Source organism: Myotis brandtii, unplaced genomic scaffold, assembly GCF_000412655.1.
Source record: "Myotis brandtii unplaced genomic scaffold, ASM41265v1 scaffold269, whole genome shotgun sequence".
NCBI classification, from domain to species: Eukaryota; Metazoa; Chordata; class Mammalia; order Chiroptera; family Vespertilionidae; genus Myotis; species Myotis brandtii.
Genome location: NW_005360226.1, coordinates 893,229 through 912,209, shown reverse-complemented (window position 1 = coordinate 912,209; position 18,981 = coordinate 893,229). Strand labels below are relative to the sequence as shown.

Sequence of the window (18,981 nt, the reverse complement as noted above, 5' to 3'; positions counted from 1 at the left end):
CCCATTTATCAATTTCTTTCCTTTATGGATAGTGCTTTGGTTTGAGAAGATTTTGTCATATTGTGACTCTGAATCTTGAGGAACTGAAGATCTCCTATATTATATTTTGGGTCCTGTATTGTTTTGCCATTCTCTTTTAGATTAAAAATCCATCTAGAGCTAATTTCTGTACATCTTGTACAGTAGGGAGGCAATTTCTATTTATTTTTTTTCCAAATAACATCCAATGGACTATGCACCATTTATTAAAACGTCTGTTTTCCAACATCTCTCTATAAGTGCTACTTTGCTACTTTTGTTATAAATCAGGTCTATTTCTGAATTTTCTGTTCTGTCCCATTACTTACTTTTCTATTCCTGTGCCAATACCACATTGACTTAATTCCTGTAGCTTTATAATAGCTCTTTACAAACAGAAAAGTAAATCTCCATATCTTTTTCTTTTTCTTCTAGTTCTTGCCCTTTGTATTTCTATATACATTTTAGAATCAGCTTATCACTTTCCATAAAAAAACTTGGAATTTTGATTGAAGTTGCTTTAAATGCTATCTTTTTAAAAATCTTATTTTCTCTTTGCTATTGGTATGTAGAAATAATTAATCCATTTTGGGAGGATTTTTCTTTATATGCACTTATATAGTCTATGACTATTTTGTTTTTCTTTCTTGGCAAAGTTTATACTGCTTATTTCTTTATCCTGCCTTATTACACTGGCTGGAACCTCAAGTGCACTGTTGAACAGAAATGGTCGTGGTGGCACCTTTGTTTCACTCCTGATCTCAGAGGGAAAACTCTTAACATATAATCATTAATATGATGCTTGCCACTGTGTTTTTTAAGTAGATGCCTCAATCAGATGAAGAAAGTGCCCCAAAGCCTCGCTGGGTTTACCTAGGCTCTCCCTTCTTGGGAGATCCTAAACTCCAATTCTTGTCCTCCTAGGACTAGGTCTTTGATATCGAACTTTCAGAGGCTGTGCTTACCAGCAGGCTTGGAGGAATTGTCCATTTTACCACTGCCAGAAGCCTGCTGTTATATTTTCACATGTATTGCCTTGAACTGAAGGCTCATCCATTGATATAAATACTTCTTACATCTTTAGAAATGGTTCAAAACCTCATGGGGATAAATATCTGAGAAGCTGAAAACCAAGCTTTTAGTATTTTAGTAAATGTATAGCACTGCTTTCAGATAATTAAAACAATTTTTTTAAAAAAAGAAAGCATATGAAGTTAATGCTTCTAAATGGTTTTATGACAACAGGTTCAAAAGAATGCTAATGGTTCTGCTAATAGCTTGCCGGACACCTTGCCTGACCTACCAGTCTCTCTGGTTCTGACTTCCTTGATTGTGGTTGACATCATTGAAAAACTCAGGATATACCCTCTTAGAGGGAGGCAAAAAAGTAAGTATTCTCTTAAAGGTATTTTTTTTTAAAGTTTGACCTGTTGTTCACTTTTCTGCCACCCTGTTATCTATTGACATGTTTAATGATAACTCTGTAAAGCTAAAGTTACAGACAGAAGATTACAAATGAAGATATCTAAATACAATTATTTTTAAACCTACTTTGATAGATAGGCAATTATTCTTGTTTCTAACTTTCATTTTGATAATACTGATAAATGAATAAAGTTACCAAATATTTAATACCAAACATTTTAATGTTTAGCAAGAAAATTATCTAAGTAAATTATTATAGCTTTTTATTTTTAGGAACTCTTAAAACTTTATCCCTGGCCAATGTGGCTCAGTTGGTTGAACATCATCCCGTGCACCGAAAGGTTGCTAGTTTGATTCCAGGTTAGGGCACGTGCCCAGGTTGCAGGCTCAATCCCTGGTAGGGGCGTGCAGGAGGCAGCCAATGATGTTTCACTCTTGCATTGATGTTTCTCTCTCTCTCTCTCCTTCTCCCTTCATCTGTCTCTAAAAAAAATCAATAACAATTATTTAAAAACACAAAAAATTTAAGTTTAGATGAATATATGAAGAGTTTAGTATAGATACCTTTGATACAGGAATTAATATGACTATTGCAGTTATTCCTGTATAATTATTTTTGATAGTGAATTGTCAAAAAGCTAAAGATCACACTAAAAAAAAAAAAAAAGAAACCAGACACACACACAAGATATGCCACAATTCTCAAAAGGGATCAGTCAAAACTAAATAATGGTTGGCCTTTTTAAAAAAATATTTTGTGAATTGAATATTTTGTTTGGTTAGTACTAAATTCCCTCAACTTTCATTGAATTTCATGTGATAGTATCTGTGTTTAATTCACAGTATTTGTATGCTACGGTTATTATATGGTTAAGATGTTATATTTGAAATGAGTGGGTTTTGACTCATCACTTCCTGATGGACTGGATGGGGTAAATTGAATGAATCATAGGAGAATGCTTTGGAGTGATAGGCATGACTACTACAGCCAGGAAGGAAAAGAGCAGAGAATCATTTTATGGGTTATGAGCCACCACCCTTCCAGTCAGTCACTCTTGATCCTCAAATTGAAAAGCAAAACGGAGTTGGAGGCCACCAGGAAATGTAGCACTCTGAGCTTCATATGTTGTACTTTGTCCTTTGGTGAGAAGTGATGAACTATTATGTTTAACACACACATGTGACATGTTAGATAAGATGGCAGCCAGTGGCCATCTGTTGAGGAAAATGTACTCCGAAGTTACATCTGCCCTTCACTGTCTCGTGTATTTTTTTTAGCTGAGGAGACTTGGGAATCGTTAAACCCTTGGCTACTTCTCTATGCTCCTTAATGACATAAGTGAATTTTGAAATTGCACTTTTTTTATTTTTATTGATTTTAGAGACAAAGAGGGTGGGGAGAGAGAGAGAGAGAGAGAGAGAGAGAGAGAGAGAGAGAGAGAGAGAGAGAGAGAGAGATACCAATTTGTAGTTCCACTTATTTATGCATTCATTGGTTGCTTCTTGCATGTACCCTGACCGGAGGTCAAACCTGCAACTTTGGTGTATTGGGAGGATTCTCAAACCAACTCAGTTACCCAGCCAGGGCCTGCACTGTATTTAATGACTCTGTATTTCCATGCGAATATGAACTTTCCTGTTCCTACTTTTTAGTGCAATTTCTCTTAAAAAGTGCACATTTATATTTTTGGGAAGAAGTTATTGGCTTTTTATATTTTAAGTGATGAGTTGGATTTTTAAAGGGGAATTTTGCCTGTATCAGAAGTCACGATGACACTGAGAATTGAAATAAGCACACTCCAAAGAAAAAGTCCGTCTTAGGGAGAAGCCTCCAGGGCATCTTATATAACTGCTTCTCCTTCTCGCGCTTCGCTCTGTCCAAATTTAAGAGGGCTAATATCTGTTTTAATAGCTCCACCATTTAAATCCCACTTTAAAAAAGACTAGCATTCACTCAAAATACCTTTGTAAATATTAATTATATATGCATCTAATTTTCATGCAAACTCTGAACTCAAATAGTCTCCAATACTTATTTTAACATGCACACTAATAAAATATGTGAATTTTGAATCCATGGGAAATTCTGATTATCCTCTGGAACTTAAATTAATACACAAACTCAATAATATATAAATTGTACTGCATACATCTTAACATAAGCAAGTGTGCTACAAATATGGTTTCGCTGCATGGGGTACTTCAGAATCAGAGAAGTAGGCGAGGGTGGGTGACAAGCAGGCTTGGGAGCGTTTGGCGCCCTCCAGGCTTGCAGCAGCTCTGACCTTCTGCTGATGAAGCTAAGGTCATCTCAATGCTTAGATGCTCTTTTTAAATATATATTTTATTGATTTTTTACAGAGAGGAAGGGAGAGGGATAGAGAGCTAGAAACATCGATGAGAGAGAAACATCGATCAGCTGCCTCCTGCACACTTACTGAGGATGTGCCCACAACCAAGGTACATGCTCTTGACCAGAATCGAACCTGGGACCCTTCAGTCCGCAGGCTGATGCTCTACCCACTGAGCCAAACAGGCCAGGGCTCTTTAAAAAAATTTTTTTTTATGTATATATTTTTATTAATTTCAGAGAAAGGGGTAGAGAGAGAGATAGAAACATCAATGATGAGATAGAATCATTGATCGGCTGCCTCCTGCACACCCCTACTGGGGATCGAGACTGCAACCTGGGCATGTGCCCTTGACTGGAATTGAACCTGGGACCCTTCAGTCTACAGGCCAGCACTCTATCCACTGAGCTAAACCGGCTAGGGCTGCTTTGATGCTCTTGCCCTAACTGAGCTGTCTCAGTTCCAAGTCTGACCATCAAGTAGTGTTTCCTTTTCTAAATCTAATCTAATGAAAGAGAAACATGCAAATTGACTGCACCTCCGCTATGCCCCAAGCCACGCCCACCAGCCAATCAGAGTGACTATATGCAAATTAACCCAACCAATATGGCGGCCGGCAGCCATGGAGCTGGAGCAAGCAGGAGGCTTGGTTGCCCCGGCAATGGAGGAAGCCAAGCTTCCCACCTGCCCTGGCCTGCTGTGGCTTCTGCTCAAGGCAACAAAGTTTCAATTATAGAAGATAAATAAATCCCAGATACCTGCTTCCAGCCAGCCTCCACTGGGAGCTTGGGTGGCTAGGGGCTGTGGCCAGCCTGCAAACAGCCATCAGCCCCTCCCCCAGACTGGCCAGGCACCCCAGCAGGACCCCCCACCCTGAAGGGGGTGTGGCCAGCCTGAAAACAGCCCTCAGCCCCCCACTCAGGCTGGCTAGGCACCCCAGTGGGAACCCCCACCCTGAAGGTGCTGTGGACAGCCTGCAAACACCATCAGCCCCTCACCCAGGCTGGCCAGGCACCCCAGCGGGGATCTCCACGCTGAAGAGGCTGTGGACAGCCTGCTAACAGCCATAAGCTCCTCACCCAGGCACCCCAGCGGGGACCCCCCTCTGACGGGGCTGTGGGCAGCCTGCAAACAGCCATCAGCCCCTCACCCAAGCTGGCCAGGCACCCCAGTAGCGACCCCCACCCTGAAGGGGGTGGGCCAGCCTACAAGCAACCATTAGCCACTCACCCAGGCTGGCCAGGCACCCCAGCAGGACCCCCCTCCCTGAAGGGGGTGTGGCCAGCCTGAAAACGGCCCTCAGCCCCTCACCCAGGCTGGCCACACCCTCATGGGGTGAGGGTTCCAACTGGGGGCCTTGGCCAGCCTGCAAACAGCTATCAGCCCCTCACCCAGACTGGCCAGGCACCCCAGGGGGGAACCCCACCTTGAAGGGGCTGTGGCCAGCCTGCAAGCAACCATTAGCCACTCACCCAGGCTGGCCAGGCACCCCAGCAGGACCCCCACCCTGATCTGGGACACCCTTCAGGGCAAGCCAGCCAGCCCCCACCCATGCACCAGGCCTCTATCCTATATAATAAAAGGGTAATATGCAAATTGACCCTAACAGCAGAATGACTGGAATGACTGGTCACTATGACACACACTGACCACCAGGGGGCAGACGCTCAATGCAGGAGCTGCCCCCTGGTGGTCAGTGTGCTCCCACGGAGGAGCTCTGCTCAGCCACAAGTCAGGCTGATGGCTGCCAGTACAGCAGTGGTGGTGGGAGCTTCTCCCGCCTCCTCAGCAGCGCTAAGGATGTCCGACTGCAGCTTAGGTCTGCTCCCCGCTGGCAAGTGGACATCCCCCGAGGGTTCCCGGGCTGCCAGAGGGATGTCTGACTGCCAGCTTAGGCCCAATCCCCTGGGTAGCGGGCCTAAGCCAGCAGGTGGTCATCCCCCCAGGGGTCCCAGACTGTGAGAGGGCACAGGCCGGGCTGAGGGACCCCCCTGCCCCCAGGGAACAAATTTTTTGTGCACCGGACATCAGTTAAAAAATAAAAGTCATTCTTGCACAGCTGGTTGGAGCATCATCCCTGTTCACCAAAAAGATTGCAGGTTCAATTCCAGCCAGGGCACATACCTAGGCTGTGGGTTCGATTCTGGTCAGGCACGTAGGCAACGGATTGATGTTTCTCACACGATGAGTCTCTTTCTCTCCCTTCCTCTCTCTCTAAAATCAATGGAAAAAAACAACCCATATCCTCAGGTGAGGATTAAAAAATAATAATAAAATAAAAGGTATTCTTAATAGGAAATAAGCTTATGCTTAAAGCAGTCTTCCTGGACCAATGCAGCCTTGGGCTCACTTCCTATAACCAGTTGAAGTGTTTCAGTATCAAGTGATTACGTGTCACATAGGGATGTTTTCTGGTAGGTAGCTCTCTGAGGCATGGCAGAGTCACACATGGACGTAGTCCTCTAATAACGTTTCATTCATGTCGTAAAATTGTTTTTGCTATATGTCATTTTGCTTAAAGTCACAGAACAATGACAGTAAATGAGAACTTACTATAATGTCAAGCCCCAGTCTTGTGAAAAAATAAGAATATAATATACAGACTGAATGTCCCCAGCTTTTATTATTTTTTCTTTGTCCCCAGCTTTTAGTGGTATCTGTGTACAAATGAGCATACTGTAACATTTCCATCTGAATTTTGCTAGTTCACTCCCAACCTACTATTGCCTGGACCTCCATCTCTCTTCCTCTCCCATTGTTCCCTCTTGTTTTAAAATCAGACCCAAAGTGAGTCTCCTGACCTCTCATTTGTTGTCTAGACTGTTGACTACCCCGTGGCTCCTGCTGTCCTCCCAGTCATCATTCTCATGCACAGACAACTTTCTGTGCTATTTTCCTACCACTCCTCCCGGACTCTCTGCTCTAAACACTCAGTACTGCTGCTGCTTGCCTCTGGGATGTTGCCTGATGTTCTGCTGAGGCTTCACACTGATAACCTTTCCTCTGCAAGTTGGATACTGACATTCTTCCGCTGAGTCCTACTTTTCTAGAGAGACCCGATCAGCGTAATGGAATAGCTATTTCCCCGAGGAAACAGAAGCCTTTTATCTCCAGTGCGCTGATATACGAGGGTTGGCTGAGCTTTAATGATTGCAAGTAATGGCCATGCGACTCCCCTGAAACCAGCATTTCTCCTCCTATCACTAGGTCTTGTGGCTTCTTTTTTCCCCCACAGGATCTCATAGATCCTCTTTACATCAAACGCCTATGTTGTCTGAACCCCCAAATCAGGCTCACCTTTAGATTTCCTTTCCTGCCTCCTATATAAAAACCAGCTAATGCAAACAGACACATAAAGAAGTCCATGGATAGGGTGCACATTTTTAGTCCCACCTGCAGGACTCATTTGAATAGCATGAGCCCTGCTTGTGCACCATGCTGTCAGTGGTATAACAGAGTATAATAGCTCAAATACTTTGGGGCCGCAGATGAAGGAAAGCTTTATCTTATCCAAGGGTTTAGTGTCCATGTTTTGGTAGTAAAAATAACTTCAGTTGGATTTCCCACCCTGAATTGACAAACCTTGCTGAAATGGAAGTTGCCTTCTTAACACCAACTACTGTTTGTTTCCAAATGATCAATTTGGAAATCTACAAAGCTACTTCAAGAGTCACGCTGAAAACTTCTGGATGCCCCAAGTCATACTGGAACCAGATCAACAAATTTTTTGCCTTTCAGAAGTTAGTGTTTTATGTCAGATTTCATTTGAAAAGTGGATCTTCTGCTAATGATTGAAAGCCATTAATCTAGGCCTTCATTTAGAGTCAGAAGCTGTGTCTATTTCTAGGGTGGTAATATAACTTGGCGGGCCAATTCTCTACCCCTCTAGTCGTTGGCTCTCTGGGAATCATGACACTGCGCCCCCTAGGGACAAAGTGTGTCCACATCCAAAGTCTTGTGGCTGCTGCTGCTCTGGGATACAACAAAATACAACACAACACAACACAACACAACACAACACAACACAACACAACACAACACAACACAACACACAATTGCTTTACAGGTAGAGCAGGCCCATGCCAGTAGAGTATTCACACACAGATTTGTAGCCCAACACATACAAAACCCAGATAGCCTTTTGTAACATTCCATTTTGAATTGTCTTATTTCTAACATTTTCTGTTTTTCCAAAATTATACGAATTCATTTAAACTGTCAAAAAAGAAGAAAAGGGAAATCAACCATACTCCTACACACTAGAGATTTATAACTAACAGCATCTTGATAGGCATTCTTCACTTAAGAAAATCTATTTTGTAACTTCCCTTTTTCCTTAACAATATGTTGTGGGTATCATTCTTGTTATTACATCTTTTTCTTCTGTGTCATTTTTATTGGGTGAATAATATTCCATTATATGAATGAACCATGATTTATGAAATTATAATATAGTTGGTGCGTGGATAATGCAGGGAGTCTGTGTTTAGGGGGACCCTGTGCTGTGTATGGGAGTGAGAAGCCACTCGGCGAGGTGACTAGCCAAGCAGAGGCTGGGGACAGAGAGAGTTATGTTCGCAGCAGTTATGCCGCTGGATGACAGCTGAGTGATATCAGGATGATGACTGCAGTGTCCTCAGAAGACCCTGAGCATCTGCACATGCCCACACTCCTTGGCAACAATGCTTTCCAGAAGAAAGGGACTATTATGGACTGGCTGCACATGCAGGCAAATACACAGGAGGTCGTGGGGGATTGTACAAACAGGGTGGCAAGATAGTTTGGCTACATAAGGGATATCTGCATAGTCAGAAACGACTTGCTAGAGGTGAGATCAACAGGCTATTTGAGTAGAAAACATCAGAGCTTTTCAGAGGAGTTGGTTTCCACTATCACATCAGTAAGAGGTGCCAGAGATGGTGTTGGCAGTGTAAGGTTTTCAAATAAATCTGCTCACAGTGGCCCTAGTCCAGTTCCTTCTGTGTGGTTTCTTTAATACCCAGAGACTTGGGCCAAGTATGGCAGGACCTCAAAGCATAATGCTATGTCTTTAGGTAAAATGCCTAGATGTACAATTTCTGGCTTAAAGTATATGCAAGGCTTTAAGGTTTTTTGATGTGTCAATCAATCAATGGCTCCCTCCAAAGAATGCCCTACTTTACCTTCTAAACAGCAGTGTCAGAAAACACCTGTTTCTCCTCAGCCTTGTAACATTAGATGATTTATTCCTTTTCATCTTTGCTAATTTCATAGGCAAAATAGCATCTTAATGTTTTTATAATCTGCTTAAAGTAGTACTTCTGTTGCATATTTCTCATAGATTTATTGGCTATTTGTGATTTTAAAAAATCATATATTTATATCCTTGATCTGTTTTTCTGTTGACACATCCATTCTTTGTTTTTTTTTAAAGTACCGACTCATGAGTTCTGTAAGTAGTAAGAATTTTAAGCTTTGTATGTCCTAACTTATCATATATTTCAGGGATATATGCCTCTTAATTTCATTATGGTGTTTTTGCAATAGGAAAGGTTTAATTTTGATACAATTCAGTCTATTAATATATCCTTTATGGACTCTGTCTTTCGTGCTATGCTTAAAAAGTTTTTTTTTTTTTACTTCAAGGTGATATAAATATTTACCAATTATTTTATCAAAAATATATATTTTTTACTTTTTAATTGAATTTATTGGGGTGACATTGTTTAATAAAATTATATAGTTTCAGGGGATAATTCTATAATACATCATCTGTATGGAGTATTCTGTGTTCACCTCCCCAAGTTAAGTTTCCTTCCATCACCATTTATCCTCCCTTTACCCTCGTCTACCTCCCTCCACCCCTCTTTTCCTCTGGGAACCACCACAGTGTTGTCTGTGTCTATGAGGGTTTTGTTTTGCTTTGTTTTTTTCTTAATCCCTTCACCTTTTTCACCTAGCCCCCCAAACCCCCTCCCCTCTGACAGCTGTCAGTCAGCTCTCTATCTGTGAGTCTGTTTCTATTTTGTTTGCCAGTTAATTTTGTTCATTACATTCTACATATGAGTGAAATCTTTGGCATTTGTCTTTCTCTGGCTGGCTTAGTAGTATTTGCTTAGCATAATGCTTTCCAGGTCCATCCATGCTATCACAAAGGGTAAGATTGCCTTCTTTTTATGGCTGAGTATATTCCATTGTGTAAATGTACCACAGCTTTTTTTATCCACTCATCTACTGATGGACCCTTGGGCTGTTTCATATCTTGACTATTGTAAATAACACTGCAATGAGCATAAGGGTGCCTATATTCTTTTGTATTAGTGTTTTGGGTTTCTTTGGCTATATTTCTGGATTTGGAATCACTGGGGTCATAAGGCAGTTCCACTTTTAATTTTTTGAGGAAACTCCTACTGCTCTCCACAGTGGCTGCACCAGTCTGCATTCCCACCAACAGGCCACAAGGGTTCCCTTTTCTCCGCATCCTCACCAACACTTGTTGTTTGTTGATTTATTGATGATAGGCATTCTGACAGGTGTGAGGTGATAACTCATTATGGTTTTAATTTGCATTTCTCTGATGATTAATGTCATTGAGTATCTTTTCATATGCCTATTGGCCATTTGTGTATCCTCTTAGAAAAAAGTGTCTTTTCAGGTTTTTTGCTCATTTTTAAATTAGATTCTTTGTTTTTGGTGTTGTTTTATGGGTTCTTTATAAATTTTGGATATTAATCCCTCATCAGATGTATCATTGGTGAATATGTTCTCCCATTCAGTGAGTTGTCTTTTCATTTTGTTGATAGTTTTCTTTGCTGTGAAAAAAACATTTTAGCCCTAACTAGTTTGGTTCAGTGGATAGAGTGTTGCCCTGCGGACTGAAAGGTCCCAGGTTCAATTCTGGTCAAGGGCATGTACCTTGGTTGTGGGCACATCCCCAGTAGGGGGTGTGCAAGAGGCAGCTGATCGATGTTTCTCTCTCATCAATGTTTCTAACTCTCTATCCCTCTCTCTTCCTCTCTGTAAAAAATCAATAGAATATATTTAAAAAAACATTTTAGTTTGATGTAGTTCCATTTGTTTATTTTTTCTTTTGTTTCCTTTGCCTGAGGAGATATATCAGAGAAAATATTACTATGAGAAATGTCCCAGATTTTACTGCCTTATGTTTTCTTCTAGGAGTTTTATGGTTTTGAGTCTAACATTAAGTCTTTAATCCATTTTGAGTTTATTCTTGTGTGCAGTGTGCGAAGGTGGTCTAGTTTCATTTTTTTTGCATGTATCTGTCCAATTTTCCCAACATCATTTATTAAATAGACTATATTTTCCCCATTGTATGATTTTGCCTCCTTTGTCAAATATTAATTGACCACAAAGGCATGGGTTTATTTCAGGGCTTTCCATTCTGTTACATTGATCTAGGTCTGTTTTTATGCCAGTACCATGCTGTTTTGATTACTATGGCCTTTTAGTATAGTCCAGGGGTGGGCAAACTTTTTGACTCGAGGGCCACAATGGGTTCTTAAACTGGACCGGAGGGCCGGAACAAAAGCATGGATGGAGTGTTTGTGTGAACTAATATAAATTCAAAGTAAATATCATTACATAAAAGGGTACGGTCTTTTTTTTTTTAGTTTTATTCATTTCAAATGGGCCGTAGTTTGCCCACGGCTGGTATAGTCTGATATCAGGTAGTATGATTCCTCCAGTTTTGTTCTTCTTTTTCAAGATTACTGTTGCTATTCAGGATCTTTTGTAGTTCCATATAAATTTTTGGAGTACTTGTTCTAGGTCAATGAAATACACCATTGCTATCTTGTTAGGAATTGTTGAATCTACATATTGCTTTGGGTAGTATGGACATTTCATAATCCTCACCCAAGGACATGCTTTAAGAGAAAGAGAGAGAGAGGGAGAGAGAGAGAGAGAGAGAGAGAATCATTGATCATCAATTGGTTGCCTTTTGCATACTCCCTGGCTGGGATCAAACCCTCAACCCAGGTACATGGCCTGACTGGGAATTGAACCAGCAATCTTCTGGTGCTCAGCCAACTGAACCACTCTGGCTGGGCAATATGGACATTTTAATGATGTTAATTATTCCTATCCATGAACACAGTCTATACCTTTACTTATTGGTATCTTCTTCAGTTTCTTTCTTCAGTGTCTTGCAATTTTCCGAATACAGATCTTTTACATCCTTGCTTAAATTTATTCCTAGGTATTTTATTTTTTGATGCAATTGTAAATAGGATTGTTTTCTTACTTTCCCTTCTGGTGGTTCATTATTGGTGTGTAAAAATGCAACTCATTTCTGGATATTTATTTTATATCCTCCTACTTTACATTATTGACCAGTTCTAGTGGTTTATTGGTGGAATCATTAGTGTTCTCTACATACAGTCTCTTGTCAAATGCAAATAAGGACATTTTTACATCTTTCTTTCCACTTTGTATACCTTTTATTTTTTTCTTCTTTAATAACTGTGGCTAGAACTTCCAGTACTATGTTGAGAAAAGTGGTGAAAGTTGACATCTCTGTCTTGTTCCTGATCTTAAGGGAAATACTTGCAATTTTTGCCTGTTGAGTACAATGTTGGCGGTGGGTTTGTCATATAAAGCCTTTATTATGTTAAGATATGTTCACTCTATTATTACTTTGCTGAGAGTTTTTTAAAATAATAAATGGGTGCTGGATTTTATAAAATGCTTTTTCTGCATCTGTTGATATGATCATGTGGTTTTTATCCTTTCTTTTGTTTCTGTTTTGTGTCACATTTATTGATTTGTGGATATTATACCAACCTTGTACCCCAGAATAAATCCTACTTGGTCATGGTGTATGATCTTTTTAATGTATTGCTGGATCTAGTTTGCTAATATTTTGTTGAAGATTTTAGCATCTATGTTCAGTAGGGATATTGTCCTATAATTTTCTTTCTTTGTGGTATCTTTATTTGGTTTTGGAATAATGCTGGTCTTGTAAAATGAGTTTGAGAGTCTTCCCACCTTTTGAATTTTTTGAAATAGTTTAAGAAGAACAGGTGTTTCTCAAAAATATTTTATATTTAAATATTTAATGAAGAGGTTGGATTCTCTGTAGGGTAGGAACTTGTTCATTTACAGGCAACTAATAAATTAGATATGATCATCAGTATATTTATTTATTTGATCTGGCAAAGCTTTTAGATATCTGTCTTTATTGTATTTCTGTCCATTTCTCCTGATAATTTCTACCATATAAAAAGCACTTAATAGAGTGCTTTAAAAATATTAATGCCACCCTAGCCGGTTTGGCTCAGTGGATAGAGTGTTGGCCCATGGACTGAGGGTCCTGGGTTTGATTCCAGTTAAGGGCACATACCTTGGTTGCAGGCAACCAATCAATGTTTCTCTCTCCCTGTCTTTCACTCTCTCTAAAAAAATATATCCTTGGGTGAGGATTAACATCAACAATAAATATATGTCAATACCAATCATAGTCACAACAGATGAATTGAATTAGAATCTCTGGTGATGGGACTTGGACATCTGTAGATTTTTAAAAAGAAAACCTCATTGAGTTCTGACATATCTCACATTAAGATCTGGCTGGTGGTTGAATGTCATGAATCAGGAGGTCAAGGTTCCATTCCTGGTCAGCGCACATGCCCAGGTTGCAGTCTCAATCCCCAGTAGGAGGCATGCAGGAGGCAGGTGATTGGATGATTCTCTCTCATCATTGATGTTTCTATCTCTATCTCCCTCTCCCTCTCCCTTCCTTTTTGGAATCAATAAAAAAATTTTTTTTAAAGAGAGCAGATGTTCTCAATTTGGGCTGCAGGTTATAATCACCTAAAGCAGCGGTTCTCAACCTGTGGGTCGTGACCCCTTTGGCGGTCGAACGACCCTTTCACAGGGGTCGCCTAAGACCATCCTGCATATCAGATATTTACATGATGATTCATAACAGTAGCAACATTACAGTTATGAAGTAGCAACAAAAATAATTTTATGGTTGGGTCACAACATGAGAAACTGTATTTAAAGGGCCAGAAGGTTGAGAACCACTGAAAAGGGCTTTAAATTCTTTTTATTTCTAGATGGCACCCCAGATAATTAAATCATGATTTGGGGAAGTGTGTGAGAACTAGGCAGTTGTGCAGTGTGATTGGAGTGGATGAGTAGAAAGAAACAGGGGCAGTTTACACCTGATAACCCCCCAATATCTTTGTGAAATAGAAGACAGGTTATCTGCTGAAAACCATGGTGATGCGTGAACAGGAGAGAATCTGCAATAGGATGGGCACGGTTTGGAGTCACCGCTGTGGGGAAGGGAGACAGAGTCGGTCAGGGACAGTGAGATGCATAGCTGAACACCGATAAAGGTACAGAGGAGGGTGGGAAGCAGGATTTTGTCCTGGGTCCAATCCAGATTCTGTGATTTTTCTTCAATGATACTCAGAAATCCGGGCAGTGACTGTAGGACTGATCCCAATTGGGAGTTTTTAGAGCAGGAATGGGAGAAAGAAAAGGATCTATTTCTGAGTTATTTTATCTTGTTATTAATTTACCAAAACATAATTTCTTAAATGAATGGCAATGATGATTTTTATTGAACATCTGAGCTATTTTCAGTGAATCAACCACCACCTATTAAAATATATGCAGGAGGTTCTTACCCACAAGGTACCCACCAGAACCACCAGAGGGATTGTTTCTATTTTTTTTAAATTATTTTATATATTTTTTTATTGATTTCAGAGAGGAAGGGAGAAGGAGAGAGAGCTAGAAACATCAATGATGAGAGAGAATCATTAATCGGCTGCCTCCTGTGTGCCCCCTACTGGGGATCGCAGCCAGCAATCTGGGCCTTTGACCAGAATTGGACCTGGGACCCTTCAGTCCATAGGCTCTATCCACTGAGCCAAACCAGCTAGGGCCAGAAGGGTCTTTTCAAAACACATTGGCAGAGCTCTGCCTACTGATCAACAACACATCAGGGGACAGCTGTTGGGCCGCAGCATAGAGGACTGACAGGCCTAGATGAGCAATTTCTGGCTCAAAGAACGTGCAAGGTTTCAAGGCCTGGCATCTGTAACTTTTTAAAAGGTCCACAAGCTATTCTGATGTCCACCCTGAGTGAGAGCCCTGATTATAGGAAGTAGGAAGAACTGAGATGAATAGCAAGTTAAAAGCAGAGAGAACACATCTAGATTTTTAAAGGAACCTGCTTTCCAGGTTTCCTTGAAATGGAACTCATCACACCTCCAAATAGAATGTGAGAGATTCCACAGAAGGTAAAAGAATAGAAAAAAAAAAGGATGCTGATTTTCTCTGGAGAAAATGAATAGCATTTTGAGTTCCCCTTTGCTTCTTTTTAAGAAAAAGCTTATTATACAGTATGAGCCCAGTGTGTGAGCTGGGTTTCAATAATGTGTTTTGCAATGTGTTTAGAGAGTACGTATGAGGAACACTGTGTTCAGGGACATGCCAAGGAGGGGGAGTATTTCCTTTCATATCCTCCCTTAGCTATTCAGAAGAGGGAAGTTTCAGGAATCTGTGTCAGTTCTAGGATTTTTACCCCCTTCTCAGGAAATAAGTAGCCACTTCCCAGACGGGAATGAGAGAAGGGTAGACTTTCTGATTTATACATTTCAGTGAGGTACAGCTGTCAGGATAGGTCAGTGTGGATTGGGCAGGAAACTATATTGCAATGATCCCAAAAGACATAGAGCATCCAGGGTTCTCAAATCAGAGATTTTACATGATTTTAATGATTTGGCATTTGGAAAAAATTGAACAATTTTAGGATGTAGTGTCAGATTCTTGAGAGTTGCAAAATAAATATTTAAGGGAGACTTTAGAAACAGGGGAACATGAATGTAGCATGCGTACTTTATAACTTCAAGCTGTGTTCTTCATATCATTATTAACCCACAAAAGTTTATGGCCCCAGTTTGAAATTAAAAGCATAGGTCATTAATTTTCAGAATCTAGATTTTCTTGTCTAGGATGGAAGCGAGTGAAACCGGTTGCTGAACGGCTGGCCGGCGCAATGTGCACACCCTTGGTCTTTTTGTCTACGTGCTGCGTGTATGCATAGTGGGGCCCTATGAAGAGGAGCACCGTTTTGCTCAGACTCTGCTGCCACGTGCTATTTTAGGGCCCCAAGTCCCCTGGGTGTGATGGGGTTTTCGAAGGCTGCTTCCTATGAACTCATAAGTGCTGTCTCCTCGGAATCACACTCTGGCACTTTTGTCCCCTGATCGCTGACTGCTGACGCTGCCCGTGTCTGGGAAGCCTTTGAAATGCCTTGAACCACGGCTGCGGCTATCGGTGTCGTCTCCCGTTGGTGTCAGCCCAAGTCCTGCTGGGCTGTGCAAGTGCCACACCGCGCAGGCATGCCTTCCCGGGCCCAGAGCCATGTTACGTCTGAGCTACGCAGGTCCCAGGCTGCCCTGCCAGGAGCTCCTCACATCCTCCAGGGCTCCTTAACCGGATCGGTCCTATGGGCTTCTTTATTTTTATATTTTTTAAAGGATATTTTTTATTGATTTTCAGAGAGAGAGGGAGAGGGAGGGAGAGAGAGATAGAAACATCAGGGATAAAAGAGAATCATTGATTGGCTGCCTCCTGCACGTCCCACAGCGGGGATTGAACCCACAACCCAGGCATGTGCCCTTGACTAGAGTCGAACCTGGAACCCTTCAGTCTGCAGGCCGACGCTCTATCCACTGAGCCAAACCAGCCAGGGCTTCTCCGGGCTTCGTTAAAGGGCTCCGCCCAGGGCCCAGGCCAGAGGCCGTCGGAGTCTCAAAAGTCCTTCCTGTTGGCTTAGGGGGTGAGGTTGGGGGCATGGCTTTTGCTATTTGGCCTGGTTTTATGCTTTATTATTTTTTCAGATTCATTGAAATATAACATTGTATAAGTTTAATGTTATAATGGCAATGTGATGATATGCTACACTTCTATATTGTGAAATGATTACCACAGTAGGGTCAGTTAACATATCCAGCACCTCACATAATTACCATTCCTTTTTTTTTGTGGTGAGAACATTTCAGATCTACTCTCTTAGCAAGTTGCAAGTATGTAACAGTTTTCTTAACTCTAGTCACCATGTTGTACTTAGGTCTTCAAAACTTATTCAGTTTATAACTGGAAGTTTGTACCCTTTGATCAACATTTCCCCATTTCTCCCACCCCCAGTTCCTGGTAACCACCACTCTACCTCTGTTTTCTATGAGTTCAGCATTCCTAGAGGGAAGATTGTTCTTTCTTTTCAGAGCATGGCGGTTAGACACTTTATACACCTACAATTGGTTCTTTTTTTAATATATATTTTATTGATTTTTACAGAGAGGAAGGGAGAGGGATAGAGAGTTAGAAACATCGATGAGAGAGAAACACCGATCAGCTGCCTCCTGCACACTCCCTATTGGGGATGTGCCCGCAACCAAGGTACATGCCCTTGACCGGAATCGAACCTGGGACCCTTCAGTCCGCAGGCCGACGCTCTATCCACTGAGCCAAACCAGCCAGGGCTACAATTGGTTCTTATGCTTTAGCTTGCTTGCTTTAGTGCAGATTCCCCAACCCCCCAGGATGTCCATTGCGCCCTCCTGCCAATAGACTCCAGAGCAGTTATGTCTGCATCTTTTATTCAGCAAATCTTTATGAAGAATCTGTCCCATGCCAGGCACTCTGCTAGGTGCTGCAGGTACCAGGGCGAGTGAGACCAGCTCACGGTCTCGTGGGCAGAGTAGTACATCAATACAGCACACGAACACATATGCACAAGCTGAGGGAAGTGCAGTGAAGGCAGCGGATTCACTCATTGCCGCGTGTCTGTCTTTGCCGCCCAGCTTGGGTTCAGGCTTTGGTGTGTATCTAAGCCAGGCAGGTCAGACTCAAAGGCTAACACGGGCCAAATAAACAAGGTTTAAGTTTATGTGAGCCACAAAAAAAACCCAAAAGCTTCAATTTTCTTAGAAACGTAGTTTATTTCGATAGAGACATGCTGAATACAAAGGGCTGAAATAAATGAGTAATCGTTAACATAAAATAATGGGACGTTTTAATAAAAATTAATATTTTTTCTTAAACATTAACTTACCAGACACTGAATAACTGCACAAATTAATAAGCGTAATGCAAATAAACCTATTTTTCTTGTTCTCCGAAAGCGAAATATTTCCTGTTGCGCACACCAGACAAGTCAGTACAAGACTAATGACGTGGCAATCAGCTGCTAAAATATCCACTGCTAGTGTTAGTGGAGAGAAATGGCGCACCTGTGCGTAAGGAAAATGAATGCAACATGATTATAGTAACCAGTCTTTAGCGAACGTTGTAGTTCATTATTAATAATTATGTATAACAGGATATTATAAAAATTAAGTTACAAAATTTTATTAAAATGTTTCTTACATACTGTTATATTGGCTGGGCCGCAAAAATATTCATTGCGTGTCACATGCAACCGTGAGTTTGACATGCTTGATCTAAGCACTTAACTAACAGAGGCATTGCAAACCATTTCAAAGTCTAGAGTTATTTATATTTGGAAATATATGCTTTTCAACATTTGACCTTACTGTTTATGTTTCATCTAAATATACTCAATATCATACTATATATCATACTATATATAAATACATATTATATTTCATATTAATGATTACTATCTCAATTAGCATAATTAACACAATTATGAATTATGGTATCTGTTATAATATATTGATATGAATATAGAAAAATAATTTTTCTATTTATATATTGTAAATCAAATCACATTCTCCAGTCTAAACACATATCAACTAAGGAGAACGTCAGAATATCCCACATGAAAAAGTGAAGATCAAAAATTTTAGATTAGAAAATTTTCTCAATCCTCAAAAATGGAATATTTAAAAATCTACAGCACTATCAGTTTTTAGCAATTCTTGTCCATGGTTAGATGAGCCTACAATTTCACATTGCCTAGAATCCAGAAATGATACGTTTATTTATTGTCAGATTGATGCAGTGCCTGACAGGGAACTGAAAGTGGGTCTTAGGGCTTGTAAATTTACTGGATAACAATGTAATCCCTTCCTTAAAGTTGCCACAACTCTATGTATGCCATGGGCTGTTCCAGAACAGATGATGGGTTGAATATTTGTCTTGAATTCATCATTACTATTATTTACCAGAGACCCGGTACACGACATTTGTGCACGGGGGTTGG

General features: G+C 40.8%; 1 protein-coding gene across 1 annotated transcript in view; it reads left to right on the top strand.

Moving 5' to 3' along the window:
* TMEM236 (transmembrane protein 236) overlaps nucleotides 1-18,981 on the top strand; it is a 46,078-nt gene that overhangs the window by 19,717 nt on the left and 7,380 nt on the right. The window contains 1 exon segment of the mRNA XM_005868447.2: nucleotides 1,264-1,405. Within this exon segment, the coding sequence (XP_005868509.2) occupies nucleotides 1,264-1,405 (142 nt within the window).